Source organism: Mizuhopecten yessoensis, unplaced genomic scaffold (assembly GCF_002113885.1).
Source record: "Mizuhopecten yessoensis strain PY_sf001 unplaced genomic scaffold, ASM211388v2 scaffold11159, whole genome shotgun sequence".
NCBI lineage: Eukaryota > Metazoa > Mollusca > Bivalvia > Pectinida > Pectinidae > Mizuhopecten > Mizuhopecten yessoensis.
The window spans coordinates 119,819-141,902 of NW_018408909.1; the positions used below are offsets into that span (position 1 = coordinate 119,819).

The 22,084-nt window shown below is 37.3% G+C and overlaps 2 protein-coding genes across 3 annotated transcripts in view; one reads left to right on the plus strand and one right to left on the minus strand.

The window, feature by feature from the left end:
- LOC110467105 (isthmin-like) overlaps positions 1 to 4,195 on the minus strand; it is a 41,415-nt gene extending 37,220 nt beyond the window's left edge. The window contains exons 1-3 of one of the 2 annotated variants that reach the window (XM_021524024.1): positions 3,656 to 4,195; positions 1,169 to 1,324; positions 483 to 751 (exon numbers count right to left, since the gene is read on the minus strand). In XM_021524024.1, coding sequence (XP_021379699.1) covers positions 483 to 751; positions 1,169 to 1,244 — 345 coding nt within the window. In that variant the 5' untranslated portion in view covers positions 1,245 to 1,324; positions 3,656 to 4,195. Of the gene's footprint in view, positions 1 to 482; positions 752 to 1,168; positions 1,583 to 3,655 lie in introns of both variants that reach the window. The other variant, XM_021524023.1, reaches the window with a different exon arrangement.
- Positions 4,196 to 15,340: 11,145 nt separating this feature from the next.
- Positions 15,341 to 20,393, plus strand: LOC110467097 (zinc finger BED domain-containing protein 1-like). The gene has a single exon (XM_021524012.1). It carries the CDS (start codon positions 16,996 to 16,998, stop codon positions 19,057 to 19,059), a length of 2,064 nt encoding a protein of 687 aa, XP_021379687.1. The 5' UTR covers positions 15,341 to 16,995; the 3' UTR covers positions 19,060 to 20,393.
- Positions 20,394 to 22,084: the final 1,691 nt, after the last annotated feature.

A 22,084-nucleotide genomic window follows, 5' to 3' on the forward strand; every position in this document is an offset into this window, starting at 1 on the left:
AAAACAATTACGCATACTGTCAATTAGGACATACTCTGAAGCATCAAAATAATCTAAAGGAATTGTTTGGAATGGGTAAATACCTTATACTATCAAAATCTAAACATTTTAATATCTCGTTCCCTGGGGGTTTTCCATGATAGCATCAGTTGATTTTGTTTGCCAAAATTTTAGTTATTCTTTGAAGTATGTAACACTTGTCATTACCGTGTTTCGTTTAAATTGCATTTAGAGGAACATGCGAAATATCCTACAAAGTACTGCCCAATGATGATACAAGGGACATCCCTGAAACGCTACGCATCAGGCTCACATATAATATTTTTTTATTATATTTGAGAGGTTTTTTTCTACACATGGCGTTTAAAAACAACTGGTTTTCAATTTCCGACGAAAATTAAATCCCCCCGAAATACAGGTTTTTACAGTACATGATCAACTCATCCCATTCACAGTTAAGCATTTTATATTCCAACGCTTACCTGGCCTTTGGCGTTTCCCATAGTTCCATTGACGTCCACTCCCGACCCATTCGACGTAAATAATCCATAGTTAGCAGGAATGGTCCAGGACAGGTAACAGACGAAAAAGACTAGGAAGACCATGTTCAATTTCTCGATCACGCAGACGACACGTTTTGAGCGGCAAGTTTTCCCGCCAGTATTTTCCTCGGAAATCTCAACAGATGTTGTGGTGATCGTCTGCTCCGAGGTTGACGTCGAAGCAGGTTCCTCCCTCGTATTCATATGACCTGTTTGGCAGCGGAACCATCAATTAATTACTGACCGGAAATAGCTATGTTTGTTTTGATTGCCAATAATGACCGCTCCCTGTTACTTGTCGTCATGGTAATGAGAGATCACAGATGTATATTTGTTTAACTTACATTAACGCATTTTTGTAAAAGCCACAATTTACAGGTGGACGGGAGTAGTTCTCTGAGATACATAAATACACGATAATAAGCTACCCACTGATCTCTCTCTTAAACATCAGAAACGAATTATCTATATTCGATGAACATAGGGGGCGAACAATCCGACCAGGCTCGTTAGCGGTATCCCTTATAGCCTCTGTGTCGGTAATACGTTAATTAATAGTCCAAGTCATGATTGTTATGTATCCTTCTCTTTGTGTATCGTGAGGGTATGAGGGATAGCAGTCACACCGTGTTTACATTCTGATGACGGTTCGCTCTCTCCAATTGCTGTGATGTTCCATACATTATCTCCACATCCTTTCATCTCTGCTGGCGCACATTTCAAAAGCCAGGGAGGGTGTCGATACCACTTAGTGGTGTGAATATCCAACGCGTGTCCGAACCCTGTGTGTAGCACGAGAAAATGTTTCAAAATTAAAAAGTATGTTCTAGATAACAACTTTCAATCACAATTCAGTCACTCATCATTGTTATAGAAATTTGTCGATAAAACTTCACGTGAGCATTCCATTAACGCCAATATCAGTCACTAAAACTTCAAGGACATGGAAATAGACCTTGATATAATGAACATCTTTTCACTTGGACCTTGAAACTTCAATCTGGATTCTAAGGTGTGGTATGGTCACTTATAACGTCCTCCTTTATAAATCAAAGAAAATAAGAGAAACATTAACTTATATCAAGTAAGCATAAGCGACTCCATCATAAGTGATACACACATACTGTACTCTAACGCATTGAGGCATGAAAAATCTCCTATTGCATTTTGCTGAATTCTTTTGTTTCGCACGTGGAACATTGTTAGAATGAAACCCTACAGGACGTTAGAAGTTACATATCCGCATACATACACTATCCCTGACTGGGGAAAAAGGAATATTAAAAGCAAATAAAACTTGTTTAAGAAAAAACAGATTATTTTAAAAGTTTTTGCGTTCACTGATAACCCATGACTGATTTGCCAGTCTGTACGGGAACACAGGAACTACCTTCTAAACAAACACATGTAGGGTGCTATCAGAGCGGTGTCCCCGGGGCTCACACAACGCGGAAATGTGTGTTCTCGATAGGGGGCAACTTTTATACCACACAGCGCCCCATGTAACATACAAATACTGTCAGTGCCCTTCCAAAATGACTTCATCTGACGCCCAAGCCGACTATCAAATCTGACAAGAAAATTACAACAGAAAAAATACGGATGGCGCTTGTACTACTTCTCTTATATAAATCAAATAATTAGCATTTTCTTTCCTAATTTTTGTTCCTGTACTTCATTAACAAGATTTCCGTGAATTATCCTTTTATACTTTTATACGTTTTTCGACGAACAATTTTACCGTAAAAATACAAAATTTCAAATAAAAGACTTATTTTAAAGTTCAATGACAGAAGTCAATACCGTAACCATGGCGTTAAAGAAATGCTGAGCACGTATTCATTACCAACACTGCTGTTAAATCACATTAATACTTTAAAATTGTGTTTTGTTGTATTTTATTCATTTTCCAAGAGTGTAACAAGATAGATGGGTCTCTGGTTCCGGAAATACCGCTGTTAGATATATACCCTGTTCCACGCTGGCTTTTTATGGTGATGACTTCCTACAATCTATCGTATTGTTCTTAGCCATCATGATACGGATAACTCCAACCCATATGGAACCCATACTGATAACACTGTTTATGTGAGGGATCTTTCTCATAATTTCCATTAAAAGCTTATAATTTCTTCAGACGTTCATGATACCTACTTTGCTTGAGTTATTTAATTTATAACTCTTCGTTAAAGCGAAATTATAATATAATGTAATAAATAACTCTTAATTATAAAATAACTAAAATTTCGTGTAACTCTTTATTATAATGTTATTACATAATCATATCAATTAACTCTTTATAAAATGTAATTACAATTAATCATTCTATTATTTGTTAAAATAAACTTACGATATCCTCTAATTAAACTTACAATGTTATTGCAATATTATATCATTTTATTGTTATAAGGATGTTATTACAATAAGATGTTATTTAATTCCTTAACACAAATATTACACAGTTATTTATAACGCAGATTACGATGCTATCACAACGTATCAGTATTACAGTCATACCACTTAAAATTCTCTCTTTCGACGTATTTGTAGTCATATTTTTTTATATATTACACAGTTATGCCAATTATAAATCACTGTTTTATAATGCATCCATAAATCCCTGCAAAAATCGGCGTTGTCATATTGACTTGCCACTGCTCATGTTTCTAGTAAGCAGTCGAGTACGGCAACTTGATTTGACAGCGATACGTTGTGAAAATTAAACTTGTAAATTACTAAAATTTTCATGTGAAATTGAAGTATATTTATAAACACAATATTTCGCATATTGGTGAAGGCAGACACTAAAGTAGACTTTGTGACATCTACGCATTCCTTACTCAGTTAAGGTGTCTGGTATTGTGTTCAAGGTAAGTGTAAGTAAGTAAAATGCACGGTATATTATCTTACGTCCACCTTTATAGTCCTGATGTAAGCGATATAGAATGACTTGTGATATCGTTGTAGGGAACTTTCTTTATATCCAATGACAATAAAATGCCATTTTTCATAAAAAAAAATCAACAGTATCATAATTAATGTATATAATACAATTGACGTATCTCTGATTTCACAAGCTGCGACAAAAACATGCAGATTTATTGTTTGCCTACCTTGATGACGATATCAATACGGACAGGGTGCACTCTGCTAATATCCGACGGAATGAACCTGTTGCTGATGGGTGAAGTTATATAAATACATATGTACATGTCACCCTTGCACTGCCCAGTGGATAAAGCGCGCCGCTTGCACCTAACACATGTCACCCGACCTGAGCCACTGGCCCGCCGTACGCCCCCATGTTGCCGGCCATTAACAGGACCATGTGCCTCTCTCTATCTCCATTTTACAGCCAAACAGCACGAACCCTGGCCAACAACATGTGTCCAAAGCCTCAACAGCCAAATCATAAAAAATACATTTATACACACACGCGCGTAAAATAAATCCTGACCCGGCCTCGCGTGCCAATCACTGATAATCCGTCTTCCGCAATCACTTGGACCCAATCACGTGTAACGTCTACTCGACACTCTCTGCTGCAGCAGGGAGGCTGACAGACGGGTACAGCATCCTCCTGTGGCGTGAAGAACATAAACCAGAAAAAAAAATCTTGTTTGTTGAATTTTTTGGAGCTTCCTCATCGACGTGCGAAGGGTGCCTGTTGTTTTCAAGAAGACATAAAAAGAGTTTAAATGTAAGGCTGTCAGTCAAGCTCGCTTTGATCTTTAAGGCGATTTGAGGCGGCAAAGCACGTTGTTTTCTTGGTGGTAGGTATTAAGACGTAAGACCCCTTTACTCGCTTAAAAGACATAAAGATATCAAATCGCGCTTACCTATAGGATTGTTTTTTTCTACTATTTACTGGTGTCTGTTTCTAAAATCTTTCTCTGAGTTCTATGTATAACCAGGTTAAAGCAATCTTACGATAGACGAGTGTTAGACGAATTAGATATTGGGACACGGCCTAAATCCGATAACGTCACTGGCGATTGAATTTCTCTAAGATAGATCAGTTAATGCCCATGCATCTTATACTTGAACATTCCTTTTACCAGGTGTTGTCTCTTTCTATCACATAATCCTACCGGCCAGACTGGTGTGGCCTTATCCTCGAACTCCATCTCTACACCTAGCCACTTCGTCTGTAGCGGGACATGCCAGACCACAGTATACTGTGGCATCAGCCACGTGTCCGTAAATCCACACTCCTACCGTAATCGAGCATTGTCATCACACAGATAACTTCGACATACTCTGATTATATGTTTTGAAACATATCTAAGACTTATGAAACATAACTATACTACGGCTAAGGGCCTCATTAGCTTGGCGAAAAGAGCTTTCTAATGGTGGTATAGCCGGATTTTTAATCCAATGGCACGAGATGGGTTTTCACTCCACCTAATTTCCTTACATTAATATAAATTATTTTGATGAGAATGAAGTTACGTAGTACGCGATTTGTTAATTTCTGTATTTTGAGTCACACTTAGTCGTTAATACCGTTAAGCTAACAAGGCTAGCTGGGCTGCGACATGGTGCCAGTAGATAACCCTGCAGATTTTGTCGCTACCCCAGGGATTAACCCGTCTGTTGCAGTTAGGCTCCCGGTTTATGATAACCAGTTGTTTTGTTATTATTTACTGATAATCTGAACGTGTCTCGTACAAATGGCTGTTCTTGGTAAGCGGATGAATCTCGGATTAGTTGTGACACTGATTTGATCTGACATTAATGTACTAAGGGTTCGTTAGTGTACTGCGTACGTAACACTGATGGGGCATCACTGATAACCACTGATTGGATAACTCCATTAACTGACCGCAAGTGTAACGTCACAATGCATATGGTTTGACTTGTGTTATGACATGTAACTTAATTAAACATTTTCTGCATCAGTACCTAATATATGTTCTTACTGAGAAAATTTAATTAACTTTTTAGAAGAATAAATAAAAATAAGACTATGTTATGTTAGGTAACGCACGACTACTACATGCACATTAGTTTTCTCTTCATTTTAATGGTCATTTATTGACCCGAATCTTAAACGTATTTAACTCTAATCAGACGGTGTCTATATGTTTGTCTTGAACCGTTAACATGTTAAAGAGCGCACTCCAAACGACATAAGACTTGTATTCTCTTACACATCATTACACATTAATTTGAATTAGAGCTAATCTGAGTAGTATTGCATACATTGTGTACCTTTCTAACGTGTCATCAATAAATGTGTACCTCTCAAACGTGTCATCAGTAATGTGTACCTTTTGAACGAATCGTCAATTGATGCGTACTTCTTAAATGTGTGGTCAATTAAACTGTACCTTTTAAACATATCGTCAATTAATTTGAACCTCTAAAACATATCATCTACTAATATGTACCTCTTAAACGTGTCATCAAGTTAGGTGTACTTTTTACGTGTCATCAATGAATGTGTACCTCTCAAACGTGTCACTACTTAATGTGTACCTTTCGCGAACGTATCGTCAATTGATGTGTACTTCTTTAACGTTTGATCAATTGAACTGTACCTCTTAAACATATCGTCAATTATTGTGTACCTCTTGAACGTGTCACCAATTAATGTGTATCTCTTAAACGCGTCGTCAATTAATGTGTAACCCTTAAACGTGTCGTCAATTAAGGCATACCTCTTTAACGTGTCGTCATTTAATGTGTATTTCTTAAATGTACTTCTTAAACGTGTCATCAAGTAAGGTGTACCTTTTAAACTTGACATCAGTTAATGTGAACCTTTCAACCGTATCGTCAACTATTTAACTAATCCATATGACCATTCCTCAACTTTGAAAGGGTTTTAGCGTGGAACTCTTTTACGAGATATAGGCCACAGATAGGTAGCATACATCCTTAAGTTTTCATATCACAGTAAGGTAACATATATCCTGAAGTCCTCATGTCATAGCAAAGTACATGTAGTTTACATTAAGACCCCAACTCTTTATGTCATAGTTGAGTCAGCATACGTCCTAGGCCTTAAGACCTCTTGTTACAATAAGACATCAATGACATGCAAGCCGCGAACATATCTTAATAATCTTCCGTTTAAATTATAATCAGCTACTAAATAGTGTGAATTTAGCAGACCTCGCTGGTAGGGGGCTCCCCAGCCATTAGAAACCTAAATTTCACTCCAAGGTAGAACTAGAAAATTATATCTTTATTATATTGATGTATTTATTCATTTTATGTATCAGTTTTGTTTTTATTTTTTAAAGACATCGTGTGTTGATGCAGTAAATGTGAAATAAACCTTTTATTTATTATAGTATATAATATGTTTCGTGTGCAAAGATGTTTCTTATTTAACACATGTACAACATTTAATTACAAGAAACACCTGTGGTGTAAATTAATTAAACACCTGTACATAGACACGTAGCACCTACTATGTTCTCAAGTGACCGTGCAAATTTTACCCGAAGTTCGCGGGACCCCGGCGAGGAAACGGTCGGTGTTAGTGTATTTTATAATTGTGCGATGCGATATGACCGGTGTCTCCTAGAACTTCACAGAATGCACCGTTCCGGATGTAAGGTTGTTCTTGACAATGATTGCTCCCTTCTCTTTTCATCTTGCCGTCATAATGTGGGTCCGATCATAATCTCAATAATTCAGCACGCCATGCCTAGTCTCTGGGCATCTCTTGTAGGTGCTCTTCTGGTGTGGTCTTCAAAATCGATGTTTATCAGATCGGCTGGATTTTTTCTGGCGGGTAAAAGATAAATACCAGTAAATAGTACTTAAGGTACACTAAACATTAAACACAGAACAGGAAAGTGTATTATTTTAGTTAAGATGTTTGGATTCTATGACAGTTCATATCTATCTGAATGGTACAGTTCCCTAGGGTATGCTCGATTCCAAGTACATTGTATGTTATCTAGTGATGGTGTAACCTCAGAAAAACTGTTTCAATACTATTTTGTTACATTTTGAAATACGTAAAAAAAAAAAGGAAATAAGTCGTACCAAACCATCATTATCAACCCACATGCAAGTGTCAGGTGTCAGATTATCAAAAATACAAAGACATGAGCCAATATATCAAAAGACAACGGAAGGAAACATGAACGACAATATATCATCAATACAAGAATAATTTGCAATATAGATGGAGAATGATGATAATGATGTAGGGAGCCAGCCACTCGTTACCTTAAGGGATCCCATACCACTACAAAAAAACTCTATACGCATTGGAAACTGAATTTGTGAAAAGAAAAATGCATTGCGGGACTTTTATGAAAGAATAATAAACATGAAATAAACTAAACAACAGTGATCTGAGTGTACATTTTCAGCGGGACTTAATTGACCGGGATTCGAACCCTGGACTTCAGATTGTTATTCTATCGCTCTTACCAACTGAGCTACCTTAAGTCAATGGAAATTTCCTGGACCAACTGTGCTACATTTATAACCAAAACGAAATTAAGGGTAGGTTACTTACTGTAGATCCTTACTTTAACAACATATAGTCGATGTGCACAACTTGTACTCAGTATTACGGCTGGCTTTCAGAAGTCTACCTTTCAATCAATCCAATTAAAATATATACGAAAAACCGTTAAAATATTTAATCCGACCCTTAACAGAGCTGGTTTGTGTCCAGTTCTGTTGGTATTTTGTGTTTTATTAGCTCAAGCTTAACAAGCAGGTCAAGCCCAGATATTTCTGGACTAATCAAAATGGCTTCAATTTGCCTCCATGATTTCCCAGTTGACCAACGGCAATTCTTGCCATAGAGTACCTCCTGAATAACACAAACGGGCTGGAAATTGGAGATGGAAGTCATTCATTAAAAATTACCTCACGTCTTATACGATTTCTCAGCACGTATTAGCAATGGTTGATTATCACTTCAAATTTACCAAATAACTTACTTCTGAATACTCCTCCCCTCCCCTCTTCCCCCTCCCACTCCCGTATATACCATAGCGTATCTACACTTCCCTGACCCCGTATACAATTTTGTTATTTTTAAGTCATAGTACAGTTCCACCGTCATTCAATCGAGGTCCCTTCGGGAGGGTCTCGCCGTCCATTATATATAAAAGTTTCCGGTCAGTTGCGCTGATCTATAATCGTTGGATGTACTTGATTGGAGGTTCCGCATACGTTCGTCACACACGCCGGCGCCCGAGTCACGGCGGTGCACTTGAGACGAGTGCATCCAGTCGTCTTGCATGCTCGGATTACATCGCCCCCACACATGGCTATCGTTCACTGTCCCTCCATCCACTGCACCCGGCAGTGTGACAATGGACGTCTGATACCATCGTCTCCATCCGCCTCCAGTGGAGGTCAAATCCTTCCTTTGTCTGGTGACATAGGCAATATTTTAACGTCAGCAAAACCTACCATCACATATCAAACGACGGATGTACATTATAGAGAAAAATACGAAATATGTATACAAAACCTATCTATCTCTCTGATGAATACGTTATGCTAGGTTTTACCCATTTGGAGAAGACTGTATCCTTCTCCGGTTCATTGGTCACAAAGTGTTCCTATCGATCAAACACAAAACCTCACTAACGTACTATGATTAAAATTTCTTTAAGATATAGTGATAGATTCACTAAACCTTGGTAACAACTAGTTTTCAAATCATTCAAAAGAATTTTTTTAAAGTCGTGGATTTCAGCAATTTCACAAAAGCTTTAATTTCCTAATTTGATACCTACATGATGGGGGAGGGATTGTTTTCGATCGCTATACCTTTTTTCTATACTAACATACTTCACACGGATCTTTATTATGTTTGATTATATATCATGTATATAAACTTACATATTTTTGACATAATTATATCACCTTTTATAGCCTCATAAGCGGGGCACCGTTTATGAGAGATAAGGGATGTCGGCAATGAAGCGGGACGGAGAACAAAAGGCAAGTAGGTGTCCTTTTCTTTTCTTTCGGACAATGAGCTATCCTTGGTACCCGAACTGTTGTGCACGTGTTGGGGGGAGTTTAAGTGACGTTAAAATCTTATTTGCTCTGTGCAATTTCCCACTGAAGTTGAAAAACTCATGGACAGTGTCGGCAATGACGTTGATTTTGCTACCCATGCGGACATTTTCTCAAACGTTAATTGAATATGATTTCTGAATCTAAGAAAGAGAGAAATAATTATTTAATACAAGTGGGTGTTTTATATAAAGCGCTTTTAATCAGTAAAATGTCTGTATAGTCCTTAACATTCGTTGTGGACATAAGGGGTTTTGGTTTAAGAGGGTAATTGGGTTTCGGCTTAATTGTGGTTTTTTCCTTATCATTCCAGATGTCTACACCAGAATGGCGAAGTCAAGATGGTAGCTGTCCAAGTCAAAAATAATAAGGAAGCATAATGGAAAAGTTGTCAGCTGTTCCTTTACGTATACTAATTTACAGAAACTAGCAACAACAATAAAGTCATTGTTCTAAATGCCTATTGTAACCGAGAAAGATGTAAATAGCATTGCCTCATCATCATGCATAACACTTCACTATATGTTTTGCTGTAATTGCATCAGTAATCACATCGAAGCATAGATATTCATGCAATCATGACATTTCCAAAGCACATTGCTGAAACTACGTTGCCCTTTTCTGAAACCCCAATACCAATGCATATTTTTCAGGGTAAAATGACATTTTACAATGCAATATGGAGTAATATTTGACGAAATGTTCGCATGGGTATCGAAATCAACGTACTATTCATGAGTGCTTGCAACTTCTGTGGAAATTGCACAGAACGTACAAGATGGTTATTCCCTGAACCCGTACACAACATTTTGGGTACCAAAGATATATTTGAAAGAAAGTGAAAGTACTTTTACTTGAATAATAACAGAAATCTTCACTAAAAAAAACCATTGCAGTGAGCGTTTAACTTTAATTCGATAATAAGAGTATATTGCTGTTATATACATAGATAATCTATATCTGAAGCCTTGGAAAAACCCACAATTAAATGTTTCGTTACCAACAGCCAAAGAAATCGATAAACAAAAACTGTTGATTTGGTCGATGGTGACTATGGATACATTGAACTCTGACTATACTTCCGGTCTGATCAAACATTGAACTTTGACTCTACTTCCGGTCTGGTATCACTAGACGGAGCCGGATGAGATGTCGCGATCAGACGGGCAGAGTATCACATCGACACGGCTAATCTATGTGCTAATGGGCCATAAAGAGGACAGAGCTGGTCAGTCTATGTCACACTGAGCTTCTAAATAGCACTTTGACCGGACAGACTGCCAATGCAGCCAAGTACATAAGCGACAATCAAATAGCTAATTATTAATTGTGTAAGGGGTCTAGAAGCCCTGGATGGGTGAGCGTGAGATTTACTATCAAAATTACCTTATACGTCCTGCATTTATTTCTTATTTGTATAATTATTTCTTTCTATTTACTCGTAAAACGCCAGCCATTAATCCTAAGTAATGGAGGCATCCCGGGAATGTCGCTTTTTATTACATTCTAATGCCGAGATGTCTTCCACACGGGATTGCCATTTCCACATTGTAAACCCGAAATGCCCTTCCGTCTATGACAATTGCGTACACGAGACGTTCCCCAGTACCTAGCATTTGACATTCATGTAAAATCATACTGGGATTGACCGTGTTCTTGATTTGAAATATACTGGATGATTAAAAAACATGTAAATATGTCCTATTTAGCCCACTGCTTTGATATGACCCGCATGTATTGTGTGTGTATAGATATTTCTGGGATAATTAGCCGTGGTGGCCGCGTGTCTAGTAGGACCAGTTAATGTCTTCTCTGATGTTACGTTTTATACCAGCATGTTAATATCATTTCAGCTAATGGACCGATGAATGGAGCCCAATGTCAAAACAACAGTTACAAATAGGTTATCATAGTTCCTACAGTGTATATCAGAAAATGTGTATCATGTAAAAACAATCCGAAATCATCCGTTAACAATGTTTCATCTTAAATCATGACTTATCATGCAATTAAATAGCCTAATACAAAGTGTTATAAGCTAGTAACAATTGTATCCATGTAACAATGGGTTATAATCTCTTAGTAATCGGTTATTCAAAAACCAAAAATGAGTCATCCACAAACATAAATAATGGGTTATCAAAATTATAATACAATGATGGTATATCGTGAAAACATAAAGGGTAAACATGAACAATATTAGGTAATCATCAAGCACATTGGATTATCCTTAAATAATGAATAATCATCAAACAACAATGGATTATCATCAAACAACAATGGGTTATCATTAGACACACTGGGTAATCATCAAACACATTGGGTTATCATCAAACACATTGGGTTATCCTTAATAATGAATAATCATCAACACATTGGGTTATTCTTAATAATGAATAATCATCAAACACATTGGGTTATCCTTAATAATGAATTATCATCAAACAACAATGGGTTATCATCAAACAGCAATGGGTTATAATCAAAGTATCGATTAACATCAAACAACAATGGATTATCAGCAAACAACAATGGGTTATAATCAAACAATCGATTATCATCAAACAACAATGGATTTTTATCAAACAACAATGGGTTATCATCAAACACACTGGGTAATCATCAAACACATTGGGTTATCCTTAATAATAAATAATCATCAAACAACAATGGGTTATCATCAAACAGCAATGGGTTATAATCAAACAATCGATTATCATCAAACAGCAATGGATTATCAGCAAACAACAATGGATTATCATCAAACAACAATGGGTTATCGTCAAACAACAATTGGTTATAATCAAACAATCGATTATCATCAAACAACAATGGATTATCATCAAACAACAATGGATTATCATAAAACAACAATGGGTTATCATCAAACACACTGGGTAATCATCAAACACATTGGGTTATCCTTAATAATAAATTATCATCAAACAACAATGGGTTATCATCAAACACACTGGGTAATCATCAAACACATTGGGTTATCCTTAATAATAAATTATCATCAAACAACAATGGGTTATCATCAAACAGCAGTGGGTTATAATCAAACAATCGATTATCATCAAACAACAATGGATTATCGTCAAACAACAATGGATTATCATAAAACAACAATGGGTTATAATCAAACAATCGATTATCATCAAACAACAATGGATTATCAGCAAACAACAATGGATTATCAGCATACAACAATGGTTTATCATCAAACAATGGGTTATCATCAAACAACAATGGTCTATCATCAATCAACAATGGCCGATCATCAAACAATGAGTTATCATCAAACAATGAGTTATCATCAAACAACATGAAAATATCAGGAAACAACAAGGGGTTATCTTCAAACAACAATGAGTTATCATCAAACAACCATGGGTTATCATCAAACATCAATGGATTATCAAACAACAATGAGCTATCATCAAACAACAATGGGTTATCATCAAACAAAAAGGGTTAACATCAAACAACAATGGGTTATTATCCGACCATAATGGGTAATTATAAAATATCGATGGGTTATCATCAAACAATGTTTAATAACAGTGCAAAATTAATGGATTTTCGTCAAACTTATATTTTGTATTGTAATGATTTAAGAAAAACTACACTTTGCTCTTGTATGATAACCTATAGAATTGTTCAATAATAACCTGTATCACGCTACTCAATTGTTGAGCATCAACCAATAAACAAAATTAAGAATAAATCATTAAACAACTATTTTTCCAGCAATAAAACAGGTTCTCAACCAACGAAAACATACATCAATAGCATACAACAAAACATAAACCAACGAAAACTGGTACATCCATAGCATACAACATAACATAAACCAACGATACCAGGTACATCAATAACATACAACATAACATAAACCAACGACACCAGGTACATCAATAGTATACAACATTACATAAACCAACGATAACAGGTACATCAATTACATACAACATAACATAAACCAACGATAACAGGTACATCCAAAACATACAACATAACGTAAACCACGATAACATGTCGTCAATAATACACAGCATAACATAAACCAACGATAACATGTACATCAATAACATACAACAAAACATAAATCAACGATAACAGGTACATAAATAACATACAACATAACATAAACCAACGATACCAGGTACATCAATAACATACAACATTATATAAACCAACGATAACAGGAACACCAATAGCATACAACAAAACATAAACCAACGATAACAGGTTCATCAATAACATACAACATAACATAAACCAACGATACCAGGTACATCAATAACATACAACATTATATAAACCAACGATAACAGGAACACCAATAGCATACAACAAAACATAAACCAACGATAACAGGTTCATCAATAACATACAACATAACATAAACCAACGATAACAGGAACACCAATAGCATAAAACAAAAAATAAACCAACGATAACAGGTACATCAATAATACACAGCATAACATAAACCAACGATAACATGTACATCAATAACATACAACATAACATAAACCAACGATAACCTTTACATCTATAGCAAAACAAAACATAACATAAACCAATTATAACAGGTACATCAACATCATGCAACATAATATTAATCAACGATGATAGGTTCATCAATAACATACAACACAAAATAAACCAACGAAAGCAACAATGGTTTAGAACAAAAGCACCGGAATTTCAAAGCAATGGGTTATCATAATAAGTAAATGAATTGGAAAAAAAATCGAAAACAATAATTAATCATCAAAAAGCAATGGATTTGTATCCGCAAGCAATGCGTTATCCTTCAAATCAGCGGTTTATCATTAAAAAACAACAAGGAGTTCTTACGAGAAGTCTAGTTATCCCCCAAAACAATATACACTCGAAGAAGGATAACTCTACTTCAGTATTAGTATCCCCCTGTAATACGTCCCTGTAGGTAGGGCGTAAGAATGATCGTAAGAGGCGACTAAATTTGGGATCTTATCTTTTCTCTTCTTTCTAAACAACTTTCTTCTTCCTAATGTCTCCCTTAACAATGTCTCACGTTTGGCCTTTAGTTGAGCGTTCGCCCCTGTGAGGAAGGATTGGGGTTCTGTCCCCTGGCCGAGACATGCCAGAGTCTGTATAACGCTCAGCAATTTAGGAGTGGGACGACTGGTTTGCCCGTTGTCAGTATTATGTGACCGGGTGGGGTGTCCTGCTGGGAGTCTTCGGCAGTAAGTTTCAGTGAGGTAGCACTATAATGTCGGCATCAGTTCCGCGCTATCACAAGGAGACAAACACGAACATATCGCAGCCTCCCAAAACACACACGCATACACTACACGCATGCATCTTGTACACAGGGGTGGCCTTCCTTAAATGACCATAGCTGTTGATAGGACGTTAAACAATACTAAACCAAACTAAACCAAACCCCAGTAATAGAACATGCTGTGATAATTTTCGATTATATCTTCTGGGCCTAAATAATATTAAGCGACCGTATTTCGCTTCTGATGTATCTAACAAACTCATTACTGTAGACACGGTGGTCCACGGCTGTGGGTTACTCTTCTTTCAATGGTCACGGCGGGGAATTTGTCCTTTACGTTATAGATAAAATATTTTTAACATTATACAACTAAAACAGATTTCAACACATATACTTTACATTGCAAATGCATGTTTCAAGTAGAGATATTTTCCCACTAACTGCTCTGCTACACCATCTATACAAAAAAAGTATATAAGTAATAAAAAATGTTTATAATTTTATTTTTGAAAAGTTTTCAGCATTACAAAATATCTTACAATAGTAAATTTCACACTCACATGTTCATTCTTGCAACTTGATATCTTGCGTCGGTCACATTGACTTTATATGCATTTCCAATTTCCCATACATAATTGTTTAAATGTCTAATTTGTTTTTTCAATTAAATGCAATGATTTTCATATAAGTATTAAAATAGTTAAAACAGGGATAGTTCCACTACTTAAAATACGTGTATACATTGTATACCAACGTACCAATGTATAGTCAGTCACAGATAGGGAATCTTAACATGGTTATGGGAAATTAGATATTTGGCTTGTTTGTAGATTCTAGACTAAAGTTTTTAGCCAAGTTTCATGAAAATTCACAGAAATATTTGTGACCTCAATCTTTCGAAACCATTTGAAGAATAAGGTCGTCATATTTTAAGTTCAGTGTCAAATCTATAGCATTGTAGATTGCTTTTTTTTAGATTGTTTATGCATTACCAACTAAAGTTTTCAACCAAATTTCATGAAACTTCAAAGTAATTACTGATATCTATCTCTCGGGACCGTTTGATGGCCAAGGTCATGTGTCTAAGGTTAGCAAAGGTCACAGCATCAGAATCTTTGTCATCGCCTGCACTGCTTGTTTTCCATTACTATCACACTATCACTTTGTGACTCCACAATCATGTCAGCGGGTGTTATGTGCCGTTTGTAGAGTTAGGACCACACTCGGCTTATCTGGTTCTGCTGTACTTACCTGTACGACAATTATCAGTGATAATTGTATGGGGCCAAAACACAATGTTACATGACATGCTAGTTTTTGCTACTTATCACCATTTATCCGGATCACTATCAGGGGTGTAACGAGCCCTTGGTCGGAGTGGATTCATTAAGGAGCGGGGTCCATACAGGGCTTTGGTAGGGGACAATTAATGGCCACGCGCCTGTATCTGGTACACATACACACATACATACATCGCTGTCGATTTCACCTGTAGTGCAAAGGTCAAAGGACATGACAGGTCAGCGCAGAAGGAATGACGATATGTATATATAAAGGTTGCTTCGGGCTAAATACACTGTAAGGCCCTTTACATATATGTATCAGTGCAGAACAATATAGCCGACGGCGATATGTGCACAAGCCTGTGGATGCAATATAGCTGTAACTCCTCCTGTCTTGTCGATTGTTTTAACATCGCCTCTTCACTATACATTGATTGGAATGGAATTCAGAACACATATGAGTACTGACTGGTAGCCTGATCACACGAGTGTACGTACCAACGATTGATAGATACGATTTATCGAAAATGTCAGATGCAGTCTGATCGATCGTCTGCTATCTCCAGCCAAGCGATTCACCTGCCGCGAGCGTGATAGCGCCAACCCACTATTATCGTTATCACACCCAGTCGAGGCCGGTCTGGTGTAGACGACACTAAATTGTGTACTATCGGCCCACTAGACCGTGTTCACCATAGTAACGTGTGTTAGACTGTTCCACTTTTTAATCAGCTTGTGAACATATGTGGGGCTAAATATAGAAATCGATACAACACGCTGCACTGGCCTGGCAGACATTTTGTTTGTGATCGCGATAAATCGCACATGAACAACAGAGCTATGCACTAGGCATTAGTGAGGCAGATACAAGTTTACTATGGACGCCAACACAACAACGATTGACACGGAAAGGTTCGAATATATGCAGGAGTATACACAGATATACGATTTTCCCGGGAAATCTAAAAGCACAGTATGGAAAGACTTCGGGTTTTATAAATCACCCGATACTGGGTGTTTAGACAAAACCAGTGCTGTGTGTAAGATTTGCTGCGCTCTCGTGAAATACTGTGGCAATACAACAAACCTTCACACACATCTCGCCAAACATCGACCTAAGCAGTATAGCAACGCCAGGGCTATCAAATACGATGAAGTGGTAATGTCTATCGACGAAGCAAGTTTTAATCGTGAAGGGAGTGCTGGGTCTTCTCGAAGTCCACCGAGCTCGGAGACCGTGACGGCGACTATCACGTGCGGATCCCCTCCGGCGACAACGTTCCCCACAGTACAAACCATTTTGATGAACAGCAACCACGTCCAGTCACTCAACAATTCACTGGCACAGTACTTAATAGCAAATCTACTTCCGCCCAGCGTGGTGGACAACACCGCCTTCCGGAACTTGATGAGAGTAGCGGACCAGGGCTATAACATGCCTCCTAGTCAATATTTCTCGGAATCGCTTATTCCGCAGTGCTACAACGAAACAAAACAAAATATTCAGGGACTTCTTTCAAATACTGAGAATGTAACGATCTCTACTGATGTTTGGACATCGAACCACACAGAAACCGAATTCGTGACGCTTGTGGTTCACATGATTGACTGTAACTGGGAACCCCACTCCTTCACATTGTTTACACTGGAAATGGATGATGACTCTGACCGGATGTCAACAACTTTACAAAGTAAGCTGCAGCACTGGAGAGTTCCAGCGGCGCCAGTTATGGTGTCCAACAGTGATGCCAGGATAAAATCAGCAACCGACATTCTTGGCGTTCGGAATATCTCCTGTCTTGGCAATGCCATAAGTATGGCAGCAAATGACGTTTTAACGTCGTCGGGAGTACCAAATACCATTGAACATTGTCGAAGCTTTGTTAAAGCATTAAATCGAAATGGACGAGACAAAACAAGATTCAGAAAAATGCAACCGGAAACAGATGACATTGAACTCGACAGTACCGGAAAATGGACAACCACTTTTGACATGTTGCTGAAAATATGCAAGAAAAACGAAACAATACAGTCGATCAAACAGAGTGACGCGTTCACCACGGACACAAAATCACATGTCCCCAATTCGGAGCAGATCGATAAAGTGAAAACGATCAAAAACGTTTTAAGACCGCTAAGAACGGCTGCCAAACTTCTTTCCGACCAAGGACCGTCGACCGCGTCCATGATACTTCCGGTCCTACGCAAGCTTGAGTTGACTTTAGCTGTCAAGGATGAAGATCAAGATTATAGCACTCAATTGAAAAGGAGAGTACTAGATGTTCTCACGAGCTTATATCAAGATTCTAACGTTCGAGAATGCCTGTTGGTTAGTTCTATCCTTGATCCTAGATACAAGGATTTGAATTTCGTTGATTCAGCCGAACGAAAACAAGGCAGAGCTGAGCTTGCTGACGAAGCCACAGTGTTGTTCAGGAAAAGCAAGGGTGAACACCACGTTGATCTAACAGTGTGTCACATTAAACAGGAACCAGGGTCAGAAAACAGCTGTGTTGCTGCTTCAAATGGTTCCAGCGTTTCCATAGCGGCAAAGGATACTTCGTCTGCAAAACGTCCGCGCATCGAACAGGATGTTGGTGACGATGACGACTGGCTTGCAGATGTCGTTAGTGTCAAAACCGAGCCAAAAAAGAGTAAAACGACACTCGAGGAAACAGTACTGGCCGAAATCGACCGGTATGTGTCAACAGAACAGACGACAACCCTGCCATTGCAATGGTGGAAGAATCGCGAGGCAATGTACCCGATACTGTCCCGACTGGTGAAGAAATATATGTGTATAACGGCCACCAACGAACAGTATGACATGACAGTTAGTTCGGACCTTCAACAGAAAGCATGGTTCAATATGCGCGCCATGTTGCCACGCGACTCTGTGGACAAGATGGTATTCCTAAACAAAAACTTCTTTAAGTTCTAGAACAATTATCTGGAGCGGACGCGGTTTTCAACCACACTGGGAAGTTGTATCTTTACTGTGCGGCTTTTGAATTATTTGTCTTTTGGTAAATGTAAACACGATTTGTCAAAGTGTGAAAGGAAAAATAGCCACTCACTCCAGTAGATATAGAGTGAAAGAGGAAAAACACGAGAGCCTCGTTTTGATGGTTACATGTCCTCGGAATGTACTGTAAGTTAGCAGTTGCAGTCGGATTGATTAAAACAAATTATTAACTTTCTGTCAAAACCGAAGTGTTCAATAATCATAATAAATATGCAATGTTCTGTCACTTAAATAACCGTTTTAAGTCCAGCTGTGTTTGATATGGTGACCCGTATAATTTATCATTGTTATCATTTATACCATTTTGCCAGTTTCTTACATGGTATATCGTTCTCGAGAAAATGATAAAGTAACTCGATTTTTTTTATTTTCATTTTTTCGAACTGAACCACATACGCAGCGACAAGATCCTATTTTATCGTCTTAAACCTAGATGTTATGTCAAATATTATCATAATTTGCTCAGTATTATGTAATTGATTTTATTTTACTTATGATGTAATTTCTCCTATCTGTCTTACTATACTCTAAATTATCTTACTGACTCTGATCTATGCCAAAAGAACTTGATATAATACTTGTTGTTTTATGCCTTACTAGCATGATTTCTCAACTACATGAACAGAACTAAGGCTCTAAACAATTAAATATATTATGTTGATGGTGTCGTTCTCTAACACAATTAAAACTAGGTATGTTATGAAGCGACATAGTCTCGTTCAACCAGACGCTTGATCACATTTAATTATCTGTTTGGCTTGGATGCGAAGACAACAAGAGTTTGGTTGAACGAGACTAGAAGCGACATGGCTATTTCTACCGTTATTCATGTTGCTCTTAGCTCTGCTTATATTCAGTGACAATGTGCTATATATTTACTCCTGTATAGTTTTTAATACTTACATGTATAGGTTTTGGGGTACACATATTGGTTGTATAAGTCAGGCACTTTTATGTCTTACCTTTATGCATTATATCAAACTTGGTTTTCATTTTTAAACCGTGTGTTCTTGCATTACTTTGGTTTAATTCAATGCATCATGTGTTCGCAAAAGTCAGACATTTTGTTTGTTTCACGTTATATATTTGTTAGTATGTTTGAGAAGGAGCTGTTATCTTACTCTGTCCATTTTTGGCCAGGGAGTATGATCGAATTAGATTGTCATGTTGTGGGACAACTACAATTTTACTTAGAGCGAATTGACTACTGCTGTTAACGATTTTTGTTATCTAAAATAAAAAGTTCAAGACGTGGATATCGTTGTGTTGTAAATCATTATACTTTAAATTCCGGGACCACGTCTGTTTATCGCGTTCAAAAATGGTTGGACCAGTACAGAGGTAATTGCCTGTGAAAAATATGGACAGACCTGGTGATCTGATGTAGGTTGTTGTCAAACACTTCCAATGCTTGCAGTAACAGTTAAAGGTTTGTGAGGGTTTATCTCTAAAGATAACATATAATAATAGATGAACTGGTTTGTCCGTAAAACAGGTCTCTTCCTGTTTCTCTATAAAACGGTTACATTGCATCGTAAACCAATACATTGAATCGAAATCTAATAAACTGTTTCATAATCCAATACATTGTATCAAAATCATATGTACAACATATGTAGGTTAGTGACGAGTCTGGTAATACTATAGATATAGGTTAGTGCCGAGTCTGGCAATACTGTAGATATATGTTAGTGTCGAGTCTAGTAATACTATAGATGTAGGTTAGTGCCGAGTCTGGTAATACTATAGAAATAGGTTAGTGTCGAGTCTGGTAATACTATAGATAAAGGTTAGTGTCGAGTCTGGTAATGCTATAGATATATATATTAGTGTCGAGTCTGGTAATACTATAGATAAAGGTTAGTGTCGAGTCTGTTAATGCTATAGATATAGATAAGTGTCGAGTCTGGTAATACTGTAGATAAAGGTTAGTGTCGAGTCTGGTAATACTGTAGATATAGGTAAGTGCCGAGTCTGGTAATACTATCGATATAGGTTATTGCCGGGTCTGGTAATACTATAGATATAGGTAAGCGTCGAGTCTGGTAATACTATAGATATAGGTTAGTGCTGAGTCTGGTAATACTGTAGATATATGTTAGTGCCGAGTCTAGTAATACTATAGATATAGGTTAGTGCCGAGTCTGGTAATACTATAGAAATAGGTAAGTGTCAAGTCTGGTAATACTGTAGATAAAGATAAGTGTCGAGTCTGGTAATACTGTAGATATAGGCATGTGTCGAGCCTAGTAATGCTATAGATATAGATAAGTGTCGAGTCTGGTAATACTATAGATATAGGTTAGTGCCAGGTCTGGTAATACTGTAGATAAAAGTTAGTGTTGAGTCTGATAACACTGTAGATATAGGTTATTGCCGAGTCTGGTAATACTGTAGATATAGGTTAGTGCCAGGTCTGGTAATACTATAGATAAAGGTTAGTGCCGAGTCTGGTAATACTGTAGATATAGGTTAGTGCCAGGTCTGGTAATACTGTAGATAAAAGATAGTGTTGAGTCTGATAACACTGTAGATATAGGTTATTGCCGAGTCTGGTAATACTGTAGATATAGGTTAGTGTCGAGTCTGGTAATACTATATATATAGGTTAGTGTCGAGTCTGGTAATACTGTAGATATGGGTTAGTGCCGAGTCTGGTAATACTATAGATATAGGTTAGTGTCGATCCTGGTAATACTATAGATAAAGGTTTTTGCCGGGTCTGGTAATACTATAGATGTAGGTAAGTGTCGAGTCTGGTAATACTGTAGATAAAGATAAGTGTCGAGTCTGGTAATACTGTAGATATAGTTATGTGTCGAGCCTAGTAATGCTATATATATAGATTAGTGTCGAGTCTGGTAATACTATAGATATAGGTTAGTGCCAGGTCTGGTAATACTGTAGATAAAGGTTAGTGTTGAGTCTGATAACACTGTAG